Source organism: Panthera pardus, unplaced genomic scaffold (genome assembly GCF_024362965.1).
Source record: "Panthera pardus isolate Hobbes unplaced genomic scaffold, ASM2436296v1 HiC_scaffold_3, whole genome shotgun sequence".
In the NCBI taxonomy this organism is placed as follows: domain Eukaryota; kingdom Metazoa; phylum Chordata; class Mammalia; order Carnivora; family Felidae; genus Panthera; species Panthera pardus.
This window is the reverse complement of record NW_026526876.1, coordinates 12,797,672-12,820,505: the sequence shown is the minus strand read 5'-3', so window position 1 is coordinate 12,820,505 and position 22,834 is coordinate 12,797,672. Positions and strand designations below refer to the sequence as shown.

The 22,834-nt window shown below is 58.9% G+C and overlaps 1 protein-coding gene across 1 annotated transcript; it reads left to right on the top strand.

Annotated features, from left to right (window-relative positions):
- The first annotated feature begins 6,200 nt into the window (after window positions 1-6,200).
- METRNL (meteorin like, glial cell differentiation regulator) lies at window positions 6,201-20,931 on the top strand. Its single transcript, XM_019465799.2, has 4 exons — window positions 6,201-6,609; window positions 11,788-12,176; window positions 19,518-19,577; window positions 20,421-20,931. The coding sequence occupies exons 1-4, from the start codon at window positions 6,443-6,445 to the stop codon at window positions 20,735-20,737; spliced, it is 933 nt and encodes a 310-aa protein (XP_019321344.1). The 5' UTR covers window positions 6,201-6,442; the 3' UTR covers window positions 20,738-20,931.
- The last annotated feature ends 1,903 nt before the right edge of the window (window positions 20,932-22,834 follow it).

Below are 22,834 nucleotides of genomic sequence, written 5' to 3'. Positions count from 1 at the left end.
GGAGCATGATGTGGAGGCAATGAGGAGCACCCACTGGAGGCCATGGGGAGCATTCACTGGGAGGCAGGGGAGCACCTACTGGGAGGCATGGGGAGCACCTACTGGGAGGCATTGGGAACATCTACTGGAAGCCATGGGGAGCACCTCCTGGAGGGCATGGGGAGCATCTAGAGGAATCTTATGGGAGTACCTACTAGGAGCACATGGGACCGTTTAGTACAAGTGCCAAACTTGGTGCAGGGTGAGGATATGGAAGCTGAAGCTGGCATTTTTGTATAGAAGCTGGGTCTCTGGGTGAGGCCTTCGCCCTTGGCAACCAGGACCCTGCCCTCTGGTTGTCACCACCCTGGAGCCTGTGAGTACAGGAACAATCCCAGCCCTGCTTAGGGAGCCTCCATGACAGGCTGTGTGGAGCTGCAGGGTAGTAGAAATGCACACGCTGGGAGTCCTGTGAAGCTTGGCCTGAAGCTGCCCAGACAGAAGTGTGGGAGAGAGCCCGGAAGCCTTCCTAGAGGGATAATGCGTGAGCGTCACCAGCCAGGGGTGGGGCGGAGGGGGAGGGGTGCTAAGCTGTGACAGCAACACTCACCAAGTAGGTGGTGCTTGGGTTTTGTGTACTTGGGACTGTGATTACCTGTCTGAGGCCTGAACCCAGCCCAGGAGTCCAGGGATACCCTGTCTTCCTTACCTGAGATTGTGTTCATCTAGGAGGGTGGGACACTGGCACCCTGGGGAAAGGAGGTGGGATTGCCCTCCACATAGGGCTGGGAAGATCCCCCTGTGGTTCAGAAGATGTGGGCCAGGCCAGAGTATAGCAGGCAGGCTTGGGGTGGGGGTGGGGGGACCCTGAACAACACACTCCCTCAGGGCAGAGCCAGGAGCCATTGGACCAATGTTATTGCCCAGGTCCCTGCAGCACAGACTGGAGTGGACCGGGCTTGTCCAGGGCCTGGGGGCTCCTGCTAGCTGGGGCATGTCCTCCTTCCTCAATTCCAGCCCCCTGTATACCACCTCTCTATACCTTCTCCTAGACCAGCTCTAATGGTAGCCCTTCAGGTACGTAACTCCTTGAAGACAGAGGCTCAGACTCCCAGACCAGCCCAGGCCTGGCTCAGCACATGGTTGCTCAGAGTTCCAGCCTATGCGCACATGTGACCGGCCACACTAGGATCCACTGGGATGTCCAACCGTCATGTCCACATCTCATACAAATTCACCTTCTACTGTAATTGGTCCCTCCCGAGTCCACCCTGTGAAGGTCAGGGGGCCCTCCTTCCCTTGGGGTGCTGTGCTGAGGGAATCCAGATGGACAGGTATTGCCACTGGTGTGATGGCTGTGGACTCACCACCCTGGGGCCCGTGGTCTGTTCAGGGCCAGGCAGAGTGAGATGCTGTCGAGGCCCGATGGCCCAAAGTGGCTGTTGTCAACAACAGTAATGGTGGGGTGCAGGGATAATCATATCACTGCAGCTAGCTTTCACTGCTGAGTCCCAGACCAACTCTGGGCGGCACCAGCCAGAGTCACATGCTGGCCAGTCGGCCTGGACTCGAAGCCCACGGCCAGCGTGTGGCCCTGTGGGCGATGGGAGGAGTCCCTCAGATCCCAATCCAGCCAGCTGCCCACGTTCTCCCTCCTACCTTTCTCTGCACAGACAGCAAACCATGCCAGCAAATTAGGTTAGGGAGGCGTTTAGGTGAGGGTTATAGGGTTGAGGCCGGCTGGCCTCGTTTTATGTCTAATTATATGTTGCTCGCCGCAGTTGCTAAACATAAATCACAAGCGTTTGGCCACAATTATAGTAATTATGTCCCTATGAGAAGGTCAGCACAAATGACCTCAGAGGAGAAGTAGTGTGGCAGCAGTGAGTCGGGAGGCCGGGGGCCGTGCGGGGAAGGCACTGGGTCTGTGCTCGAACCTCCCCGGGCAGTCGGGAGTCTGGGAGTTTTCACGCAGATGACCAAGGGGAAAGTGGACAGCGCCATCAGCAAAAGTTCTGAGGCATTTTTCAAATGTCAAAGGAGAAGTTTTCCTGGGCATGTTTGGGAAAACCTTCTAACATTTTTCTGTAAGTGTCCAGTTTCTAGGGGAAGCAGCCAACTCTCAGCAAGCAGATTCAGGTGACTGGCCATTTTGAATAACGGAAGGAGCATCCTGACACTTTAAAACCTCAAGACTGGACAGAAAATAAAACCGTTTACAGTGGTTGGGTTCTGTTAGTGGCTCAAAGATGTCGCACTGAGAGCCGGCTGGGTGGGGGGAGGTGGGGGCGCCCACGTGAGGGCCTGAGCTCCACCAAGAGCCAGGCTTATGATGGCCACCTGATGTAAGGCTTTGTGTGACGTCATGAAGCCGACAGCACCTGTGAATTAGCACAGCACTCACTTTGCAGGCAACCAGGACTCAGGAACAGACCCGAGCACACAGCCTGTGTGGTCTGGACCAGGGAGAGGCCATGTCTGCGTCCAGTCCACCTGCCCTCACAGGACCTGCACGAGCCCCCACACTCACAGGCAAGGAGAGGGTGTCCCGCTCCTCAGATCCCACCTCCAGCAAGTCTCTACCCGTAGGTGACGAATCCCCACTAGAGGAGAGGACATGTGGGCACCTGTAGCCAAAGCCACAAAAACTCCCAGGCCAGGTACACACTGGGGAGCCCGCAGGTGTCGTCCGGTGGTAATCGTGGTCCTGCTCACACTGGAGGCCACTGCTGCTGCCATAGGCTGTGGGGGGCTTTGTCTGCCTGGCCACATCCTGCCTTCTGAGACCAGCCCTGGTCAGGGGCCACAGCCCTGGAGCTTATCATGCAAACATGCCCAGGAGGCATCTGGTAAATGTTTCTTGAGTGAATAGACAAGGTGATGAGTGAAGGTTGATAGTGACCTGAATTTGGGCCACAGACTCACCTCACACGCGATTTGGAGGGCAACCCACACCCCGCCCCCATCCAGAGTACTAACCTCACAGGGCACACTGAATTGTCCTGGGGGCTGCTGCCACCACTGAGTCCGTCACTGAGCCCAGCCCCATTCCTCTGGCCATGGAAGATTCTCAGGCAGGATGGTGGGAGCCGGGCCCCCTTGGCTGCTGTCACCTGGGTGGGTGGGGGGGCAGTGCCCCTTCATGAGCAGGTGTGCACTCTACCTTCCAACACTCCCTCTGGTGTTTGGAGGGTGGTGAACACAGGAAGTCCCCAAATGTTGCTTGGATGCCATGATGCCCAGCTCTTTCCCACTGTGGGTGCCACTGTGGCCCTGGCTGGATTGAACTGGAGAAATGCTCACTGGGAGGTACACCTAGCCATCCATGTGAGCACACTCCAGGATGCCCTTACTGCCAGGGAGAGCCCACATGCCTAGCCAGCAAGGACCCTTCTGGATCATAGTCAATCCCACGGGGTATCTTTATTCCCAACCAGGCCCTAGTGGGTGAAGTGGGGCAGGTGGTCCCCAGGCAGCCTCAGACAGCCTCACTCTGTCTGGGTGTCATGACCCACCTCACTCTGCTGTCCCCAGGCCCAAACATACACCACCGGCACCAGGGACCCATTTATGAGGACATTTCATTGCAGGGTCAGGAGGGGTCAGCAGCCCCACTCTGCAAGGCACAGAGAAGCATCGCTAGAGCATATACCTCTCCAGGAGCTGAGTGAAGCCCCAGGAACCAGTTCTGCTACTATGGCCCCACCCCACAGCTGGCTGGCAGCTGTCAGCTTGTCAGGAGGAGGGAAATCTGGAAATTCCTGCTTCAGAGACCCTCAGGAATCCGGAGGTACCTGTGTCCCCAGAAGGGAGGGCCTGTCACAGAGCCATAGGTCTGAGAGTAGCAAGTCCAGGCCCTTCCTAAGAACACTGCCAGGTGGGCATGACTCCCTGAGCTCTTGTTTTTAATTAGTAGACTTCCTATTTTAGGGTTACAGAAAAATTGAGCAGACAGTACAGAGAGTTCCCACATAGTCCGCCCATTCCCCTATTATTAAATCTTGTTAACAATATTAACATGTGTGATTGTTACAACCAACGAGCTGATATTGATATATTGTTAACTAAAGGCTGTACTGTTCAGTCCTGCATGTTTTATATGTTCCTGTATGTTGACAACTGCAGGTCCATAGGCACCACTGTGTTGTCCTACTTTTAGGGAAGTGGTCCTGTGCACAGGTGGCTTGGCAGTTCTTCAGCTCACAGAGCCCTGAACCTTGCATAGGAACTGGCTCCACATTGCCCCAGGGGTGGCCTCTGCCCTTTGGTCCAGTGGTTTCCAGGGAGTTCTGAAGCCTTAGCACTGTCACTCATTTGTAATGGGGGGGCGGGCGGGTGTCCTAAGGCGGCCCTTGCCCCTTCCCCAGTGTGAGGCCCTGAGCCCTGACAAGCATACTGCCCTTCAGGGGCAGTTTCTTTACTATGGGGAGCGTCCTGGGTGCGAGGTGCTGCTGGGCTGCCTAGATATGGTTGTGGGTAAGAAGTGGTTGTAGTTTCCAGATTCACAACTGGCAGGTTCCTCCCCCAAGCGGCCTGGGTGGTGGTTTCACTTCGCCCATTGCTCCCCGCACTTCTGCACCCTGGTACCTGCAGCAATGCAGGGCACACACTCCAAGGTGGTGTGGGGAGGGGTGCAGGAGGCCCCTCAGCCTCAGAGCTGCCTGTGAGCCTTGGGGTGACATCCCTTCTTAAGACTGGGCAGGGCTCTCACCTTGTGCTGTAGCTGGTTGGGGCGGGGGCGGGGGGGGGGGGGGGGGGGGGGGGGGGGCGTGGTTGACCTGCCCAGACCAGGGCTTCTCCAAACAGATCCTTCAACTGTAGCCACCTTTAAGGGGTCTGACTCTCCCGCCCAGGGTTCCTGAGGCGGCTCTCAGTTCCAGCTGTTTGGGGCCCTGCAGACAAGGCCTCCCCAGAGGGTGACAATTCCATCCCTACAACCAATTACATTTCTAACCCTTTGACCAGATGAGAAAGGTAAAACATTCAAACCAACAGGTGCAGGAAGTCACCCTCCTCCTCACAGGTCACTTGAAATCCCTCCCGAAATGTATCGTGAGGAAAACAAGGTCAGATTTCTCCACCACTTGAGGCTGTTTGAGGCTGTGGAGCTCAGACCAGTACCAGAGAGTCGCAAAGCAGAAAAGCCTGCTTTTGTGAGCACAGGGGTGGCTGCACGGAGCGCCATGGTTCCTTCCCTCTTCCTTCTTCTAGGGTGATGACCTGGTAGGACGGCAGACCCGTCTAAGCAGACCCCATCCACCCTCTAAGCAGACCCAGCTGTGGCTCCTGGCCTCATCACACTGTACTCACCAACTCACCACGCTGGGTCCTGCTAGGAGGGGGGTCTTAGTGACTGGGGGCCTCTGCCAATACCTGGAGCCAGTATGGGTTGCCAGGTCTGGTGGTGGTGGCACTCGCATCTAGAGCACAGGGGTCAGGACACCACTAAAACCTAACAAGGCATCAGACAGTCTCCAGGAAGAATCAAGCGGGAGGTTGGGGACACAGGTACCAGACCAACTCCGGGGTTGGGGGTGGTGGGGAGGAGCGGGCACAGGTCCGCAGCGATGCAGAGGAGCTGCGGCCCAGAGCCCTTCGGGGACGTGGGTGCTCTAGAGTGCACGGGGCGCTCAACAGTGGGTCAGTCTCATCTCCAACCACAGCTGGGCTCCTCCCCTCCCGCACGGGTTGCGGACCGGGGCAGAGTCCGGACCTCTGCAGAGCACAGGTTTGGAACCTGTGCATCAGGGACATCAGGAACGTCCCTGATGGAGTCTGGTCGCTCACACAGTAGTAGTGGCCCGGCCAGGAGCCCCCACCGCAGCCCAGCGGCCATTCCCGGCTCAGTCTCCGCGATGGGGCCACTGGCGCAGCCGCTGCGGACGCGCCCGCTGGCCCGGCGCCGGCTCAGGTCGCACAGACTTGCGGTCTCGGGTTTCTTCCGCGTCCCGCGGCGTACCGGCCGGGCGCGTGCTGCTGCCCCGTTCTCTCCCGGCTGGGGACTCTCTCTCGGACCCTCCTCCCGGTCCCTCAGGCGGCCCCCTCCTCTCCGCGGGGCCGCCCCAGGACTCCCGGCCAGGGCGCGCAGGGAGCGGGGCTCGCAGCACTCGCAGCACTCGCAGCGCGCGCACGGGGCGGAGTTCCGGCGGGGGCGGGGCGGCCGGCGGGGGCGGGACGGGGGCGGGACGGGTCCCCAGCTGAGCCGGGACGCGGACCGCTGACTCTTCTGCTTCAGAGGCTCGGGTGGCGGCGGCGGGCGCGGAGCTCCCTGCGCGGCTCCCGCGGCTCCAGCGGCTCCAGCGGCCCCGGCTGCGGCCGGGATGGGCGGGCAGCCGCGCCGGGTGCGCGGGGGGCGCACGACGTGACTCGCCTGGACCTGGAGCCCCGCCCGCCCGGCCGCGCCGGGTGGAGGGTCTGCTCGGCAGGCGCGGACGCGGGGTCGGCGGCCAGGCAGAGCCGGAGCATGCGGGGCGCGGCGCGGGCGGCCGGGGGGCGCGCGGGGCAGCTGTGGCCGCGGCCCCCCGCCCCGGGCCCTGGCCCGCCGCCGCCGCTGCTGCTGCTGCTGCTGGGCGCGCTGCTGGGCGGCGCGGGCGCGCAGTACTCGAGCGACCGGTGCAGCTGGAAGGGGAGGTGAGTCCGCCGGCGCGCCCCCAGCCCTCGGGGCCGCTGGCCTCCCTTCCCGTGCCCTCCCCGCTCCGGCCGGCCGAGCGTGCGGGGGCGCGGCCCCGGGCGGGGACTCTGGGGCCCGCTCTCCAGGCCGAGTCCTGTCCGCGTCGCCCCCGCCCCCGGTTCTAGAACAAAAGAGCCCGCGGCGGCCCGGTGCCCTGGCCCGGAGGACGCCCAGAGGGAGGTGCGCCCGCGGCGCGGCGGGGTCGGTCCCGGCCGGACAGCCCGCTCGCCCCGCGCGGACCCCGCATCGGAGGCGGGCGGGGTCGGTTCTCCGGCCCTCCCGGCTCTGCCCGCGGCGAGGACTTGCGCGCCCCGGGCGGGAGGAGCGGGGCCTGCGCTCAGGGCCGAGCGGGAAGGGAGGGCCGGCGGGTCCGCGGGAGGGAGCGGGGCTTCGGAGGACCGAGCGGGGGCCCTGGCGCGGGCCGGGGTGCCGACCGCTCCCGTGCGCGCGGAGACCCGCGGGCGGACACCTGTGCGCGGGCCGAGTGCAGGACCCGCCGCGTCCCGCATCCCCGCCCCGGCCCCGGTGAAGGTCAGGCCGCCCTTGGCAGCGCGCGCGCTGGGCTCGGGGAGCCCCCCTTCACGCCCCTCCGCCGTGGCAGCCGAGGACTTTTTTTTTTTTTTTTTTTTTTAAACTGAAGTGTGACAAGCAGAAAGGAGTTGCAAATCACAAGTATACGCGGGCGGGGCGCCTGAGGGCACAGCTACTTTGGTGAGAAACCGCCATCCGCCCAGGGCGCTGTCGCCCCGGGCAGGCGGCTCTGCTCGCAGTTGGAAAAGCCGGTTTTGTGCCGCGGAAGGTGCCAGTTCAGGAGTTTTCAGGGATGCGCATCTCCTTCTCTGGAACTCTGTGGGCAGGGGCTGCCCTCGGGTCGCGGGGTCGGGGTGCTCGGTGGAGCAGGGCCTCTACCCGAGCCCTTCGCCCTCACACCTGATGGGAAGACTCCTGCCAGCACACACCTCGTGCTGCTGCGGGAGGTGGGGGGGGGGGGGGAGGGTGTCACGGGTTTTTTTTTGAGTGAAGACAGTTTTTCCGGGAAGCTTGGGGGGTTGTGCCAGGGTGCTGGGCTCTGTGTGAGCAGGGCGGCCGCTGGTCATCTTGGATACTTACAGAGCCAGTTCTCTGTGGAGACTGGCAATCACCCTGCTCTCTGCTCCCCACTTCCCACCGCCGAAGCCGGGGTTCTGGGCTCCAGAGATCCGGCCTGTGGTGCCCTCCCTCCCTTGCACGCACACCAGAGCTGGGATGCAGGGCTGCTAAGATTGGGGCCACGAGCTTGGAGCTCTGGGGGAGGGCTGGCCTGCAGAATGCTGGCGCCAGCACAGGGCTGGCTGGGAGCCTCTGACTCTGACACACTCTTCCAGGGCTGCCCTTTCCCCCACGCTCCTAATTAAACTCCCTGCCTTGCAGCTTCTGCTGGATGAATCAGTGCACCCCTAAACTGAGGTCTAGGGTGTCCTGCTTCAACAGATCAGAAACAGAAAGCCTGTCCCACCCTGGGAGCCTGAGTTTCCAGAGGAGGAGCTGACACCCTTTCAGGCTCTCTGAGGACGGTGTGCCTGGAAGGGGGCTGCCTCTCCTGGGGATCAGAGAGGGCTGTGAGTGAGTGCTGGTCATAGGGCCAACCAGCTCCTGGACCAAGCAGGGGTCTGCCTCCTCTTTTCTACCTGGAGAAGCAGAGACGCTTACCTGCTGCCCTCCTGTCTCCATCTTTGCTAACATACCCCGGGTCTTGGACTGCCTCCAGCTGCCCTCCACTCAGCGCAAAGGCAGAGTCTGCTGGCGGAGGGTGGCTGCAGGGGCTGTCCCAGTGGGATCTGGACGGAAGACAGGCCCAGGCCACATTCCTGGATTATAAGCTCCCCTTCCATTGTAATTGCTGCCCTAGCGATCAATATGCCTTGCAGATCAGCTGACAGATCCTTGCTGTGGAAACTTGGGTTTGCTGGTTTGCCTGCAGACTCCTGTAACATTTATGACTTTTTATGAGCTGTTCTAAAGACAGCACAGGGTGGTGTGAGCCCCAATACCCTGGGTGCATTCCGATCCCCTGATAGGGAGGGAGTTGCTCTTTATGATACTGGCCACTCACACATTTGACAGGCTGAAATGCGTGTCTGGGTGTTTCCAAGCAATTAAGCAGGAGGTTTTGCAATCTCGGTCCCTTGTGCAGGGGCAGGACAGCGCCCTGATCTTTATTAGGCTGTGGTTGTAAAGGTGGACCACGAACCTTCCCACTGCCGTCGGCAGGGTTTGTGGGTCTGTCATACCTTGGCTAGCTCTCCTACTGGGTGGGGAGATGAAAGGTAACCCCAGTGATAACCTCTGGGTTTCGCCCTTGATCGAAGCTCTTCCTGACTTAAGTGAACAAGAGACCATAGTTTACTCCTGGTGACTCAGGTGAGCCAGGCTGTGGGTGTGAGTAGTAAGAACCCTGCTGCCACCACACTGACCCCTGCAGAAAGTCCCATGTCGGTTTGGAATTTGCTGTCCTTTGCCTGAAGGTGTGTCTACACTTCCCTGGGGAGTGACACTGGCAGACTCTTTTTTGTTGTTGTTGTTTTTTGAGAAATAAAGGAATCTAGTTTAAATAGCCCAAGATCAATCAGTGTCGTCAGCTCTGTAAGAGTGACTAGAACCAGAGTGTTTTCTGTCTAGCTTCATCACATCAGAAAGCAGGTATCTTATTTTTGCCTGATTAGTGTGTCACTTGCATGCCATGTGAAAATCATTAATGCCACCATCAGTGACATCACAGATGTGGCACATTTTTGCACCTCCAGCAATTTTGCATAAACAGAAGTTTTTTCAGGTTTGCTGTGGTGCTGGAAACCTAGAGGTGAGAGATTTAGCTAGATGTTCTGGTGAGCACCAGACAGGCTCGGAGTCCTTGATTTCTTTCATTAAAGGCTCAGTGGGGTCCCAGGCTGATCAGAGTCGGTGAGCATCTGAGTGGCGGTCTTGCACATCACATGCTACCGACCTTCATGTGAACACTCCTGTGTTGAGTGCCTGGCTCACGTCTTGTTGATCTCAGTCCTTCAGGAGAACATGAGGGGGAGCAGAACGGAGGGGCGTGCTGGCTGTGGACCCTGGGATGGGCATAGACAGTTCTCTGGGTGGCAGTGAAGACGTCAGGTAAAGGGTGGACATTTCTTCTAAGTCCACTTTTGTGTTGTTCCCGGTCCTCCTATAGTCGAGTGACTTATGAATAAATGGAGCCGGGTGTAGTGCACAAGATGTACAGGGTCATCTGTGCAGGCTGGGGACAGCCATGGGCTGGCCATCTGTCCCCCACAAGCGTTCCCTCTGCCCTTGCCTGAGATATGGGTGGGGTGTGGACCTCTCTGTTTCCCTGTCCACTGTTTGGATTAAAGTGACTTAGTGAGAAGTATCCGAAGACTTGGTATGGGCTTTCTTTTCCCTTGAGCCCCAGGGTCCCTCCCCGACGGAGAGGAAAGTGAAGCCTGGACAGGATGGTTTTTAGGGGAGAGAGCTTTGAGGATTGGTGTCTGGGCACAGGGCAAGTGTCCAGCTGCCCCTTGAGGCTGGAGACAGGAGAGGAGGGACACTGTGATAAAGTTTGTTTTGGCTGCCCGAGAGCAGAGGTGATTATAGTCATCTGTGTCAACCACTTACCATTTAGTCTAATTTTTTCACACAGCACTATAATTTTGCTCGTCCACACATATGTGTCAGAGGAGCTTATATGAGTTTTATTTGACTGTAATTTGTAAGTCTGTTTTGCGTGTGTGGCTCTGGTAGGCGTCTGAGGCCAGGCCGGCTGCTAGTGACCCAGGGCCTTGCGGGGGCGGGGAGCGGGGTTGGGGGGGGTCACCTCCTTGACACCTCCCTCTGATGTGGTCTGCAGGATGACTGTGCAGCCCCAGCCCACAGCTGGCCATCGAATGAAAAGTGAGGTTTTTTGGAGCCCAGAGCATGAGTCACCAACAGTAAATGCAAACCATATGTTACGTGTTTTCTCCTCTGTAGAAAGGGTTTCTGGTAACTCACCCAGGCCTGGGCTCTGAATATAGCATTGTTTATTACACATAAAAATCCTAAGAATGTGGGTGAACCTGTCTGAGATCCGATCAGAACCAAATTTCATGTAATAAAACACTTGGTTGAAGTCATTGGTTGAGTTCCAGGGCTGCTTGGTGGTTATGACGTAACCATCAGCACAAGCTGACATTCACATTAAAATTTTGAGTAGGGGAAACTTTAACGTTTTTGATGGTTTCAATTTCTTGAAAACATAACGTAATGACTTTACTCAAGACCTGTCTCACGAAGAGTGTACAGACTTCATTTTTTCCTATTTAGCATTTATTAGGAGTGAGATTAACTTGGCAGAAGCTTCCCCTTGGGAAGGTGAATGGTCTGCTCACTGTTTGCGTCTCTCTCCTGTGGCTTGTTCACGCATTCCCTCCCCTGCCTCTCCCCCATGGAGGACCATTACCTTACTTTTGTAATTTGCTGTGATGATATTTGAGTCTATTTTTGAAGATCTGATTGGCAATGCAGGGTCTTCAGGTTTGCAAATGGAAACACTTGCCCCTATCTGTGAGGAGCTAAAGACAAAAGTCACCAACAACCTCCAGCCCCCCCCCCCCCCCACCGAGCTGCTAACATTCCTATTTGGTTTCAAAGCTACTCTCTGGACCAAGTGAACCGCTCCTTGTTTTCACACTCAGTGGGAATCTGCCATCGTTCCTGGCCCTCGGTTGGTCATCTGGAACTCGGGTTTGTGCCAGAGTCCTGTTGGTGTGTCCTTGAACGTGTTCCAGAAGGCCCCCCCTTCCGTGGTTCTTCCCCCATTGCATGCATCACCACCCTGACGCGGGGAGCCCCCAGGGCATGGGCGCCCAGTGCTGCAGCCTTGAAGGCCGGCAGATGGAGCGTTGAGGTGCTGAGAGGGTCTGAGACAAACATTGTCTACGCGCATCAGGGCGTGAGCCCGTCTCACCGTGACTCTCTGGGGCAGGCCTGCCGGAGGGGACTGTCCCTCTCTGGAAACGGCCCCTTGCAGCAGGGCAGAGGTGGGGGTGAGGGGCTGCTCATGCACCTGGGCAGGCGTCCCCCAGGCGGGTACATGTGGGGTTCCGGGCCCCGGCTGACGCGTGTCCCCTCTGCAGCGGGCTGACGCACGAGGCCCACAGGAAGGAGGTGGAGCAGGTGTACCTACGGTGCTCGGCGGGCTCTGTAGAGTGGATGTACCCGACTGGGGCTCTCATCGTCAACGTGCGGCCCAACACCTTCCCGCCCTCCCGACGACACCTGACTCTGTGCATCAAGCCCCTCAGGGACTCCTCGGGCGCCAATATTTATTTGGAAAAAACTGGAGAGCTGCAGCTGCTGGTGCGGGACGGGGACCGCGGGCCCCGCCAGGTGCACTGCTTTGGCTTCGAGCAGAGGGGCCTGTTCGTGGAGGCAACGCCCCAACAGGACATTAGCCGGAGGACCACGGGTTTCCAGTACGAGCTGACCAGCTGGCATGCGGAGTCAGACCTGCGTGCCCAGTCAGGTGAGTGGCAACCTCCGGGGGGGGGGGGAGGGCAGTGGGGACGGGAGGTTCCCCTCCCATGGTCGCTGTGAGAACCCGCCTGCTGCTGGCAGATGGGCCCCCCGTGCGATGGGCATTGGACGTGTGTGGCCCCGTTAGTGTTGTGGGTGTTTTGCACGTGGGGAAACAACGCAGTCTCAGGAGGCGTGTTTGAGGAGGGTGAACACACGTGCCCTGAGAGCGGCCATAGGTTGGACCTGAGAGCCGTGATGGGGTGTGGTCCTGGCTCCCTGCTCCTCTTCTGTGCTCGGGACTGTAATCGGAAATGGGTGCTGTGGCTGTTCCCACCGCCCCTGTGTTTCTTCTGATATGTGGATTGGCTGCGTGTTTTTGACATCAGCTGCAGCCTCTGACATGTCAAGTTTTGGGTGGGAGCCAAGGGTGATTCACTCTCCAGAGAGGTGCAGAGCCTTGCTGACCTGAATTGTGGAGCTGGTACCAGCTTCCGGAGGCATTTTGTGGGTGGGTGTTACAAGGACCACCCCATGTGGAGTGGAGACAACGGCAGCGTGCCAGGAGAGGGGCTGTGTGTGTGTGGGGAAGGGGGGGCGAGTCAGGCAGCACAGGAGCTCACCCGGGTTAGTGAGGTGAGTGAGGACCTCTCTGGGGTTCCCGTGAGGCTGGCCCTCGAGGAGCCTTCTCCACTGCAGAGCCCTTCTCGTTGTGGTGCTGGCAGGAGTCCCCTCAGCAGCCAAGGGTGTGTGTGTGTGTGTGTGTGTGTGTGCGCGCACGTGGGGACTGTGAGTTGGCAGACAGCTTGGCAGGGCCCTGTGTGGAGGGTGGCGTTGGTCTCTGAAAAGTTCCAGAGACAGAGACTGAGGAGGAGTGAGGGGCCTCCAGAGCTCTCACGTGGGGTGGGTCTCGCCCCATGTGCCATGAAGAAGGACTGAAGTCCTCGTCTTATATAGACACCCATGCCAAGCGTGGCCCTTGCTCCAAGGCATAGATGACCTCCTGGGGTCCAAGTGTGTGGGGTGGGGGTCCTAGTGTCCCACTTGTGTCAGTCCCGAAGCTGGTTGTGGCGAGACGCCTACTGGTTGAGGGGGTGTGAGCTTGGATTGTCCTGTGAGTAGGTTCCAAGAAGGCCATTCTCCAGGTGACCAGCTGGCCCAGATGATGGGCAGGTAGGGGTGCCATGGCATTGAGTGGTGCAGGCCAGGGAGGAATGCTGCTACCACCCCCAGTACACGCAGCGGTCCCAGTACAAGGAGTGACCCGGGCCCAAGTGTCAGCAGTGCTAAGGCAGACACACCTGGTTTGAGGGGTGGGTCGTCTCCAAGAATAGTATAATCTCCACATTTTAGTAAATGAGATGTTTAATTCGAGTAAAACAGATCTGCTAGGATTTGAAATGTAGACTTTTCTCCTGTATGTGAATCTGCATTTTATTGTTCTGCATTCTTGGCTCAGATCAGTTTTCAAAACCTTCAGTCTCTCTCAAACTAAACCGGTGTGTTGGAGAACTTCAGTGTAGGATTGCCTGGGTAGGACCCCCGCCCCCTTCTGAGTGCCAGCCGCCCGGGTAGGACCCCCTTCCCCCTCCAAGTGCCAGCCGCCCGGGTAGGACCCCTGCTTCCCTCCCAGTGCCAGCTGCCCGGGTAGGACCCTGCCCCCCTCCAAGTGCCAACTGCCCGGGTAGGACCTCCACCCCCTCCCAGTGCCAGCTGCCCGGGTAAGACCCCCACTCAGAAAGGTAGCACTGGAAGCTGCTGTAAATCTCAGGACCTGAATGATATTTTAACCACAACAGCCTTTATCTTGATGACCAGCTATAGGAGGGTGGGTTAGAGAGCTAGAGGAGGGTACCCCAGTCTCGCTGTAGGGGACCTGGAGATAAACTAATAATAAAAACAAAATCTGGAAAAACCCAGTCACCGAATTTAATGCTTGTGGCTGAGTGAAGCAGATGTTAGAAACTTGTTAACAATTCCTTTTTTTTTTTGAAACATTTTATTTTTAAGTAATCTCTACACCCAACGTGGGACTCAAACTCACAACTTCAAGATCAGGAGTCCCATGCTCCACTGACGCCTCTTACTGATTGAATGTTGATGGCCCTTTAAAGATATTTGCTGCTGGTCCCTGTTCTCTTGTGGCTTGAGCTTCCTTCCACCTGGTGGGTCATTCTTACCAGATGCTGGCGCTGCCTGTGTAGCCAGTTGTTTCTTTGTTGGGCACCTGAGCGCTTCCATTTGTCCAGAAGGAAAATGCACAAGGGTGGCCATGGGCTGGGATGACTCAGAGACCATGGCTCCGCCCTCGGGGACCAGAGACTTAGTCTCTCTCCCTCTCCTTGTGGGCAGGGTCTGTGCACCCCAGGTTCCCCTGGTCCCTGTTTTCAGGCCAGGACAGTGAGCAGATTTGGGAGAGGCCTGTGGGATCAGTGGTTGGGCTGCCCTAGGTTCCAATGGGGCTGCCAGGACAAGGTCCTGCATGATGGTGGGTTGTCTGGTCACAGCCTCTGCTTGCCCTCTGTGCATCTCTCGAGACCCCATGGAGGACGTTCAGCTGTGGCTGGGCATTGGGCAGTCTGGGTGGCCCAGGGGTTCCCTTCTTACCTCTCCCCCACCCCTGACATATGCCCACTGGGCCCTGGAGCGTCTATTTAAATCCGGGGCCTGCAGGGATCCAGGCACCCCGTGGATAGTGGGGTATGAACGTGCGTCTGTGCGTTGGCCAGGAATCAGGCCTGGGACAGCCCAGAAACTTAGCAACTGTCAGAACTGGGGGTGGGGACTCAGATGTGTGTGGGGTTCTAGGAGCTGGGATAGAAACAGGCACAGATTCTGGGCCCTTCCTGGGGGCTCAGCACTTTCTCAGCCTGAGGGAGATGAAGGGCAGTGAGGCTCTGGGGAGGCTCGTGCGTCCTTCTCCCCAGGGTATTTGCCTTTCATCAGGGGATGGGCTCCTAAGCCTTTAATGCCAAAGGAATGGGTATGTAATGTGGAATGTCGGTGCCAGCCATCTGGCAGCAATGATGTCTGCCGGGCCAGGCAGGCTCTCAGATGGTAGTGTGTGGCTCCCGGCTCTCTCCTGTTCTGGCCCTGGCCGCAGCTGCAGGAAACTTGGGTGAAGCTGGAGCCTGGGCACCTGTGACGTGGAGGTGTGCAGGTGCCTGTGGGCTGGGCGGTCAGTGATCCTGCCTGCTGCAGAGGTGGATGAGCCTTCTCCCTCACTGGTGACTCATAGTAGCTTCTAGTTTGTGCTGACTTGAAAACAGAGAGGCTCCTGGATGAGAGATGTGTGTGAGCCTCACGGCCCCGGATGGTCCCGCTTGGGAGTGTTTGCAGTGAGTGCGGTCGCCTGGTGTGCACTTGAATAACCAGCTTCCTGGTATGGTCTGAGATGCACTGACACCCAAGAAAAGGCCAGAATGGAGAGGCAGGCCACTCCTTACAGGCGCAGATTGAGGGGTGGGTGGTAGGAGGTGACCTGAGGGGTTGGGGGGGCCGTGCGGGATCGAGCCTCCTTTCCCCACCCTGCCCTCCTCCTCCCCCTCCTCCTCCTCCATGGGCTTCACCAGGGCATCTGAGTAACGCAGTTGCTGAAAAACTCTGGCAGGACACGAAAGGTGGGCAAGTGGCCAGATCCAGCTAACTAATGGATGAAACTCTAGGCCACTACTGGAACCCGGCCGGGCTGTCTGGGGGCCGTCCTCCCCAGAGCCCTGGTGTACGTGGGGAAGCAGGCACACCAGGACCCTCTGTTGCCCAGTAGGGTTGGGGATGTGTGGTGGTGGCCAGTGAAGGATGGCAGGGGGTTGCTCTGTCTGGTTCTAGGGGGTGGAGACAAACCTTCTCCTTGGTTTGCCTGGGGCAGCCCAGGTGGACCCCTGATTCCAGTCTGTTCTTTCATTCCTCCGGGAGCTGAACAGCAGGGGCTTACCGGCTTGGCCACATCTACCTTCTGGGGCTAGGGGTTTGGGGTCCATGTGATGCCTACCCAGAGCAGGCTTCCTTGAGCAGATGAGGTGGGAAGACAGTGGCATTTTAGACCCACAGTGAGAGGGGACGGTGCTGGCCATTAATGCATGAAAGTTATTGGGATTGCTGGCCAGTAGCCCGAGTCACGCGGTTTCCAGTGTGCTCCATCCCCCTTCCCTGGTCAAACTTGCTGTGTTTGATGTGTTGGGGGGGGGTTGGTGAATGATGCCCGAGGGGTGGGCTGGGTGGGTACAGAGCCCCCCCACTGAGGAGCTCTCTCGGTTTGGTGGTGGCCCTGATGGGCTGTGGGGGATGAGTGGCAAAGGTCAGCAGAAGTCGAAAGAAGCCTCATTATGTCCTAGAAGCAGAAAAGGAGAGAAGAGATTTTTCCCCCAAAGGATCGTTTATTTTCTGTAATTATCTTTCATCTCGCCCATCTCTGCACTCCTGGGATGAAAGCGTGTGGCATCCACCTGCTTTCTCAGCAGGAACAGGGTGGGGTGGCAACAGGCCAGGAGGAGAGGTGGGGGAGATTGAGATATCCCCGCGGTGGCTGACCACCTCGGGGTGGCACCAGCCCGCAGCTGGCTGTGGTGAAAGAGGAGGAGGCTCCAGAACCTCATGTGGCAGCTGGGCCTCAGCTCACACCAGCCCCGTGCCGGCCGTGTCCCCTCCCTGTGCAGTGCTGCACCCACCAAACCTGCCACCTGTCACTGGCTGCAGTGACGACCCCAGCGGATGTCCTCATGCACAGTTTTCCCTTTGGAAGTTGTATGTGTCTGCCTGGTTGTCCTTCCTGCCAGACCAGCGTGCGGCCATCTGCAGACCTGTCCCAGGCCAGGGCCTAGCATGAAGCGTGCTGCCCTCCCCCCCCCCCCCCCCCCCCCCGCCGTCCTCCCGCCTGCACCTGCCGTCCTCACCTGGGTCCCTGCAGTAGCCCCAGCTGCTCTCCCTGACCCTGTGTTTTCCTTCTTCAGTTCATTTTGTGCACATTCCGGAAGACTCTCCCTAAGATGCCCACACCTCAGCCAACCCCTCTCAAAGAACCGTAAACCCAACTGGGCTCTTGGCTGCTCCCTCCTCACCTTCCCCTGCAAGGAAACGAGATTCAGTGTGTCCGAAACCAGCACATTCCACTGCCTTTATGAGCCCAACTCCGATTAATAATTGTTTCCAGATTGCTTCTCTTGGCATCCACAGACTGGATTTTCCAATGAGGTGACCTGTGCTTCGTAAAACTCAGAATTATGAGGGAAGTCTCCAGGGTGGCACTTTATTAGCTCAGCTGTGGTGGTATCGGCTCCCTGAGGCTTCTGGTGGGAGGATCTGCGGGCTGCTGACTGCTCTCCGCCGGTGCCCCAGGCACCCCCACACCTTCGGCAGTGCAGTGGGGGTGTGAGTAGGTGGCCGTCCCGGACAGGCTCCTTGCCGCCTTCCTCCTTAGCCCTCAGCGGGCGTCCCCGGGCCTGTGTCCACAGAGAGGGTCACGCTCTCGGGCTTGGTGAGTTGCGGGCCGCCAGGCCGGGTATCTGACTGCCAGGTGTGGCCTGGGCCTGTTGCTGTACCACTGCTGCCTTTGTGGGCACTGCCTGTGGTCTGTCTCGGCCGACTCAGAACCTGAGATGTGCCTCTAGAGAGCTTGTGTGGACCGAGCTTCCCACCCACCCTCACTTGGAGCGTCTAGAGGCCTGGCCCCCAGGGACTCTGCTGGGGCTCCTCTCTCCTGGGCAGATGCTTTATGAGGGGTGCCCAGGATGACGCCTCTGACCCCCTGGCACAGGCACTGAAATTAGACCTTGCCTTTGAGCAGAACTGGAGAGCCCGGCCTCGTCATGCCCTATGTGTGTGGGCAGCGGGCCGCTGGAGGGGCGTGCAGGGTAGGGGACCCCCAGTGGGCTGCCTTCTTTTTTAAGAGAGGCCTTGAGGCTGGGGGTCTATACATGGAAGCAAAGTGCCCCAGGTGGGCAGCAGTCTTTGGGATTTGGAGCTGGGTAGGACATCCTCTCGGCCAGGCTGGCCAGGCTTCAACACACCCAACCGGCTCTGCTAGTCCTGTAGCTTCACCAGGTTCCCGAGAACCTGATAGAAGCGGCAGGCAGTGTGTGGGCCAATGAGTCACGTCCCCCTGAGCTGGCCTGGGGCACACACATCCTCCCCTGCCCAGGGCAGGACCACCAGGGCCAGTGCTTGGAAACTCCTGTCCACCCCCTGGGGTCCGCAGAGACCCTGTGCTGCCTAGGGCAGCACAGACCCTGTGCCCCGCGCGCCAGAAGGCCTCTCTGAGCTCTAGCTGCTCGGTGCCTGGCCTTGCCCCCGAGGCCTCGAGTCTGCTGCCGCCAGGGTGCAGGTGACTGCTCGCCCAGTTCGCGTGTGAGGGCCAGCAAATGCCAAAGCCAGGACGTTCCAGGGCCTTGAGAAGGTGATCTTATTCCAGCAAGACTTCATACCTAACCTTTGCCTGAGCTGGGAGGATTTGTGCCAGACTCTAGAGGCTCAGCGGCCAGGGGGCAGAGGCCTTGAAAAGTGCAGTGTGACTGCCAATTCGTGCTGTGTCCTCCCAAATCCAGTGCTGGGTTGGGAGTGCCGTGGTCTGGGGGGAGTTGCCAGAGGCTTGTGCCCCCCCGCCTTTCTTGAGGCCTCACCCAATCTGAGGAAGTTAGGGTGAGGACTGTGCTGGGGCAGAAGTTAGTGGGGTGGGGCCTGGCTTGGCTGGAGGAAGCCAGCCCCCACCCTTGCCCTGCCAGGCTGTGGGGGTTTGGGGATTCTGTGAACCAGGCTTGCCGTAGATGGTGTTTGCAGGCAGTGATCTGGTCTGAGGTCAGGGGTCTGGGGAAGGGGGCTGTGCTGATGGCTGGGACTTGTTTGGACGAGAGCCCCACGGCCTCGGCCTGCAGACGTGACCCTCGATGCTCACCGACACCTTCGGCAACCAGTGCCCTGACCTTCTGGTCTCGGCTACAGATGGGGACCTGGGGAACAGGTGTTGTGTGAGTGGCTGGTGTGGCTGTGGAGGCTGGGAAGGAGGCGACTCTCAGCCAGGCTGGTGTGGGGGACGTAGCTTCCGACCAGCTCAGGTTGGTTTCCCGTTGGTGATGGACCTGGGAGAGTGGTTTACCCCGGGGCCCAGCAGTTGCTGCACCAACAAGCTAGGTGGGGACCAGCACGGACGCCCACTGTCCCTCGGGGTGCGGTGCATGCCCTTCATAGCCACATCTTGCGCTTGGGGTTCCCTGGATTCATCAGCGCCCGCACCCGTGTGGTGGCCAAGGTTGGGTCCTCTGTCCTGTTCCCTGAGGTCAGAGCTCTTAAGGGACCTGGTGGGTGTGAGCGGGGTCTGTGTCCCGCAGACCCTACTCCTAACCCTGTTCTCTCCCCGCAGCCCCGTGCCGCCCCTGCAGCGACACAGAGGTGCTGTTGGCGGTCTGCACCAGCGACTTTGGTAAGTGTCCTCGTGCTCCTGCCACACGTCAAGAGCCCCGCTTGGGCCTGGGAGGGCCTTCCGGTGCTGGCACTCAGCTTGGGGAGGAGACGGCTGAGGGCATTGGGCTTGGAGGTGTAATAGGGGAGGGACGGATCTGTGCCGGATGAGAGGGGTGGGAGTCCTGTTTAAGGTGGTCACTGAGCATTTTCCTCCAAGGCATGGTCTAGCCTCACCTCAGAGTCCTGCTCTCCTCTGGGCCCCTGTGGACGCTCCAGCAGGAGTTCCTGGTCCTGGGGGTCCGAGGAGCCTGGGGCCCCCGGGGCTGAGATCAGGACTCAGCCGCGTGCTTTTGCTCTTGGGCAGTGGGGTGGGGGGGAAGCACTCTGGGCGGGGGGAAGGCAGCCCGGCTGGACCCTGCTCTGAGCGCCTCCAGCTCAGAGGGCAGTAGTGTGGTGGGAGTGCAGAGCTCCTTTCCACGTTTTGGTCCTGCATCTGGAGGATGGGGGACCTTGCGCTGGGCCTGCTCTGCCCAGCTCCCTCCCATCACCCCCTCCCCTCTGAGCTGCCCCGTTTCTGTCCCACCTGGATACAGGGCGGCAGTAGATGTTGTGTGTTAATTGCGGTTGTGTCTTGTTCTAACTTGAAACATTGATGCACACAATGTGACTTCTGTCTTCTGTTTCTCCCCACTTATATGGCTGTTATCCCTGACAGAGTCTGAGTGGCAGGGACAACCCCTAGAGGGCCTCAAATGTGTGAACTGTTCTTTCTAATGGGATTTCTGGAATGCAGAATTCAGGGTCAGCCCCCGCAGGGTCACCCCTGGTGACCCCACTGACTCCTGTGTTCTTGCCTCCGTAGTCGTCCGAGGCTCCATCCAGGACGTCACCCACGAACCAGAGCAGCAGGAGTCCGCCATCCACCTGCATGTGAACCGGCTGTACCGGCAGAAGAGCACTGTCTTCCGGCCAGCCCCAGAGGGCGGTGGCTGGCGGGGGCACGTCACCACGCTGTTGGAGTGTGGTGTGAGGCCCGGACGTGGGGAGTTCCTCTTCACGGGCCACATACACTTTGGGGAGGCCCACCTTGGCTGCGCCCCACGCTTCAAGGACTTCCAAAGGATGTACAGGGATGCTGAGGAGAAGGGCCTGAACCCCTGCGAGATGGGCACAGAGTGACTGTGGGTGGCCACTGCTGCTGCCACAGCGGGCGCTCGGACCTGTGCTCCCCGGCGCACAAGCCACGTCTGACCCCACGAGGTCCTGGCCAAGGACTCCCTGACTGATTGGAAATGTTGTAAGATGCAAACTAAGTTATTATATTTTTTTTAAAAAAGAAACGTCCATAGGAAATAAACTCCAGTGTCTTAAAATGCCTTGTGTACCATTTCATGCTGTGTTTCCAAAGCACCCGACGGGATTGTGTTGGGCTGGTGTGTTGGGTAGGGCTCTGGGGCCGGAGCCCCTGGAGGATGCCCAGCACCAGGCTTTGTACAAAGCTCGGGGACCATTTAGAGTGGTTTCTTATGATGGAAATTTACAGAGCCAAATACTTATTTTTTGGTTGGTTTTGTTTTTCAAAGACTGTGTTTTGCTAGCCGTGGTCACTTTTGGGCCACTGGCAGCGGTGTGTCTGCAGCCCTGTGGGGTGTGCACGCGCTTCCCTGGTGTCCGCGTAGGGATTCTCCTGGGGCCAGCACACCCGAGGGAGCCCCGCAGCCCAGCCGCTCGGGGCCTTTCATTCTGGGCCCAACTGTAAGTACGGCTGTTACTCTCGGGCTTCGGGAAACACATGCACCTCCTCCTTCCTCCCCCGCCTCCCTCAGCCTCTGCCTTCCCTTTCCTGATAATCCAGATGCTGCCCCTTGACTCTAGCTCCCCCCAAATGCCTGAGTCCGCGGCAAGTCTCTGGCCCCCCCAGGGGCTGGTCTGCACTAGGCTGGTGACCTCCACGCTCTCAAGGGTGAGTTAGTACCCAGCGGCGGCTGTAACGACCACAGACTGGAGGCTTAAACAACATTCATTCTCCCCTTGTTCTGGAGGCCAGAAGTCCAAAATCAAGGTGTGGCAGGGCCAGGCGCCCTCCGAAGGCTCTAGGGGAGGAGGCTTTCTGTCTCTTCCAGCTTCTGCTGGGTGCTGCCGGTCCTTGGTGCCCCTGGGCCTGTAGATGCATAGTTCCAGGCTCTGTCCCCTTCTCCCCTCTGTGTGCCTGTGTCCGAATCCCTCCTCTCAGAAGGACACCAGTCACACAATTAGGTCCCACTCCCATCTAGTACAACCTCACCTTAGTTGATTAAGTCTGTGAAGACCCTGTTTCCAAATAAGTTCACAGTCACGTGTTCTGGGTAGATGGGAATTTGGGGGGACACTACTCATCCCAGTACTGGGGTCACTGGGGTGCCACATAATTAGATCTAAGCCTGCATCCGCGTGAGTGAGGTGATTTCTCCCAAACAGCTGCTGAGGCTGAGGGGGGACCCTGGAGAGGACACTGGTTAGTGAGCTCTGTGCCGGCTGCACCCAAGCCTCGGGCACACTGTGTGGCCACAGGGAGGTGCCGCGTGCTAGCCCAGGTGTTCCCTGCCTCAGGTGGGTGTGCCCTCACTCCTGAGCGCCCTGCTTCGGGTGGTGGATGTGGCCTGGCCCGGGCATGCCCCAGCTCAGGTGTGTGCTCAGGTCTGTGGGCTGCAGCAGGTCACAACCTGAAGCAGCAGGGTTGGTGATGGGAACAGGTCCTACTGTGGCTAATAACTGTGATGTTCTATGCCAGGAGTATGTTGTGCAGCAGATAGCCAGGCCCACAGTGACCCTGCTGTTGGGTTCATGCTTTGGGCTTTTCTGGGTGTTAACTCTGACACTGGAGGAGGCCACAGGGCTTGCAGGTGCTGCAGAACCAGAATGTCGGGTTTGGGTTTCGGTTTCAGGGCTGGCTTTCTTCCTTATGTCAGTACGGGGGCCCGGGAGGAGCTGGGGACCTAACCCCACGTGCTGATGTCCAGGGTGGAGGCAGCTTCTGCTCTGGTGCATGGCAGCAGGTGAGAGCTGCTCTGGGCGGGGGCGGGGCAGGGTCTTCCAGCTGGACACCTGGAGGGAGAACAGGGCCTGTGTCCTCCCCCCAGAGTCTGGGGTGGGGGGCGGCTCTGGTGTTGGAGGTCTAGGGCTGCTTGGTGTTGGGAGGGGCTGGGTCACCGTTTCCGAGAGCCATGCCCTCCTGCTGTCCAGGGCCTCCGGCAGCCATCTGAGATCCCTGTGTGCCTCAGCTTGCTCTGTGACACC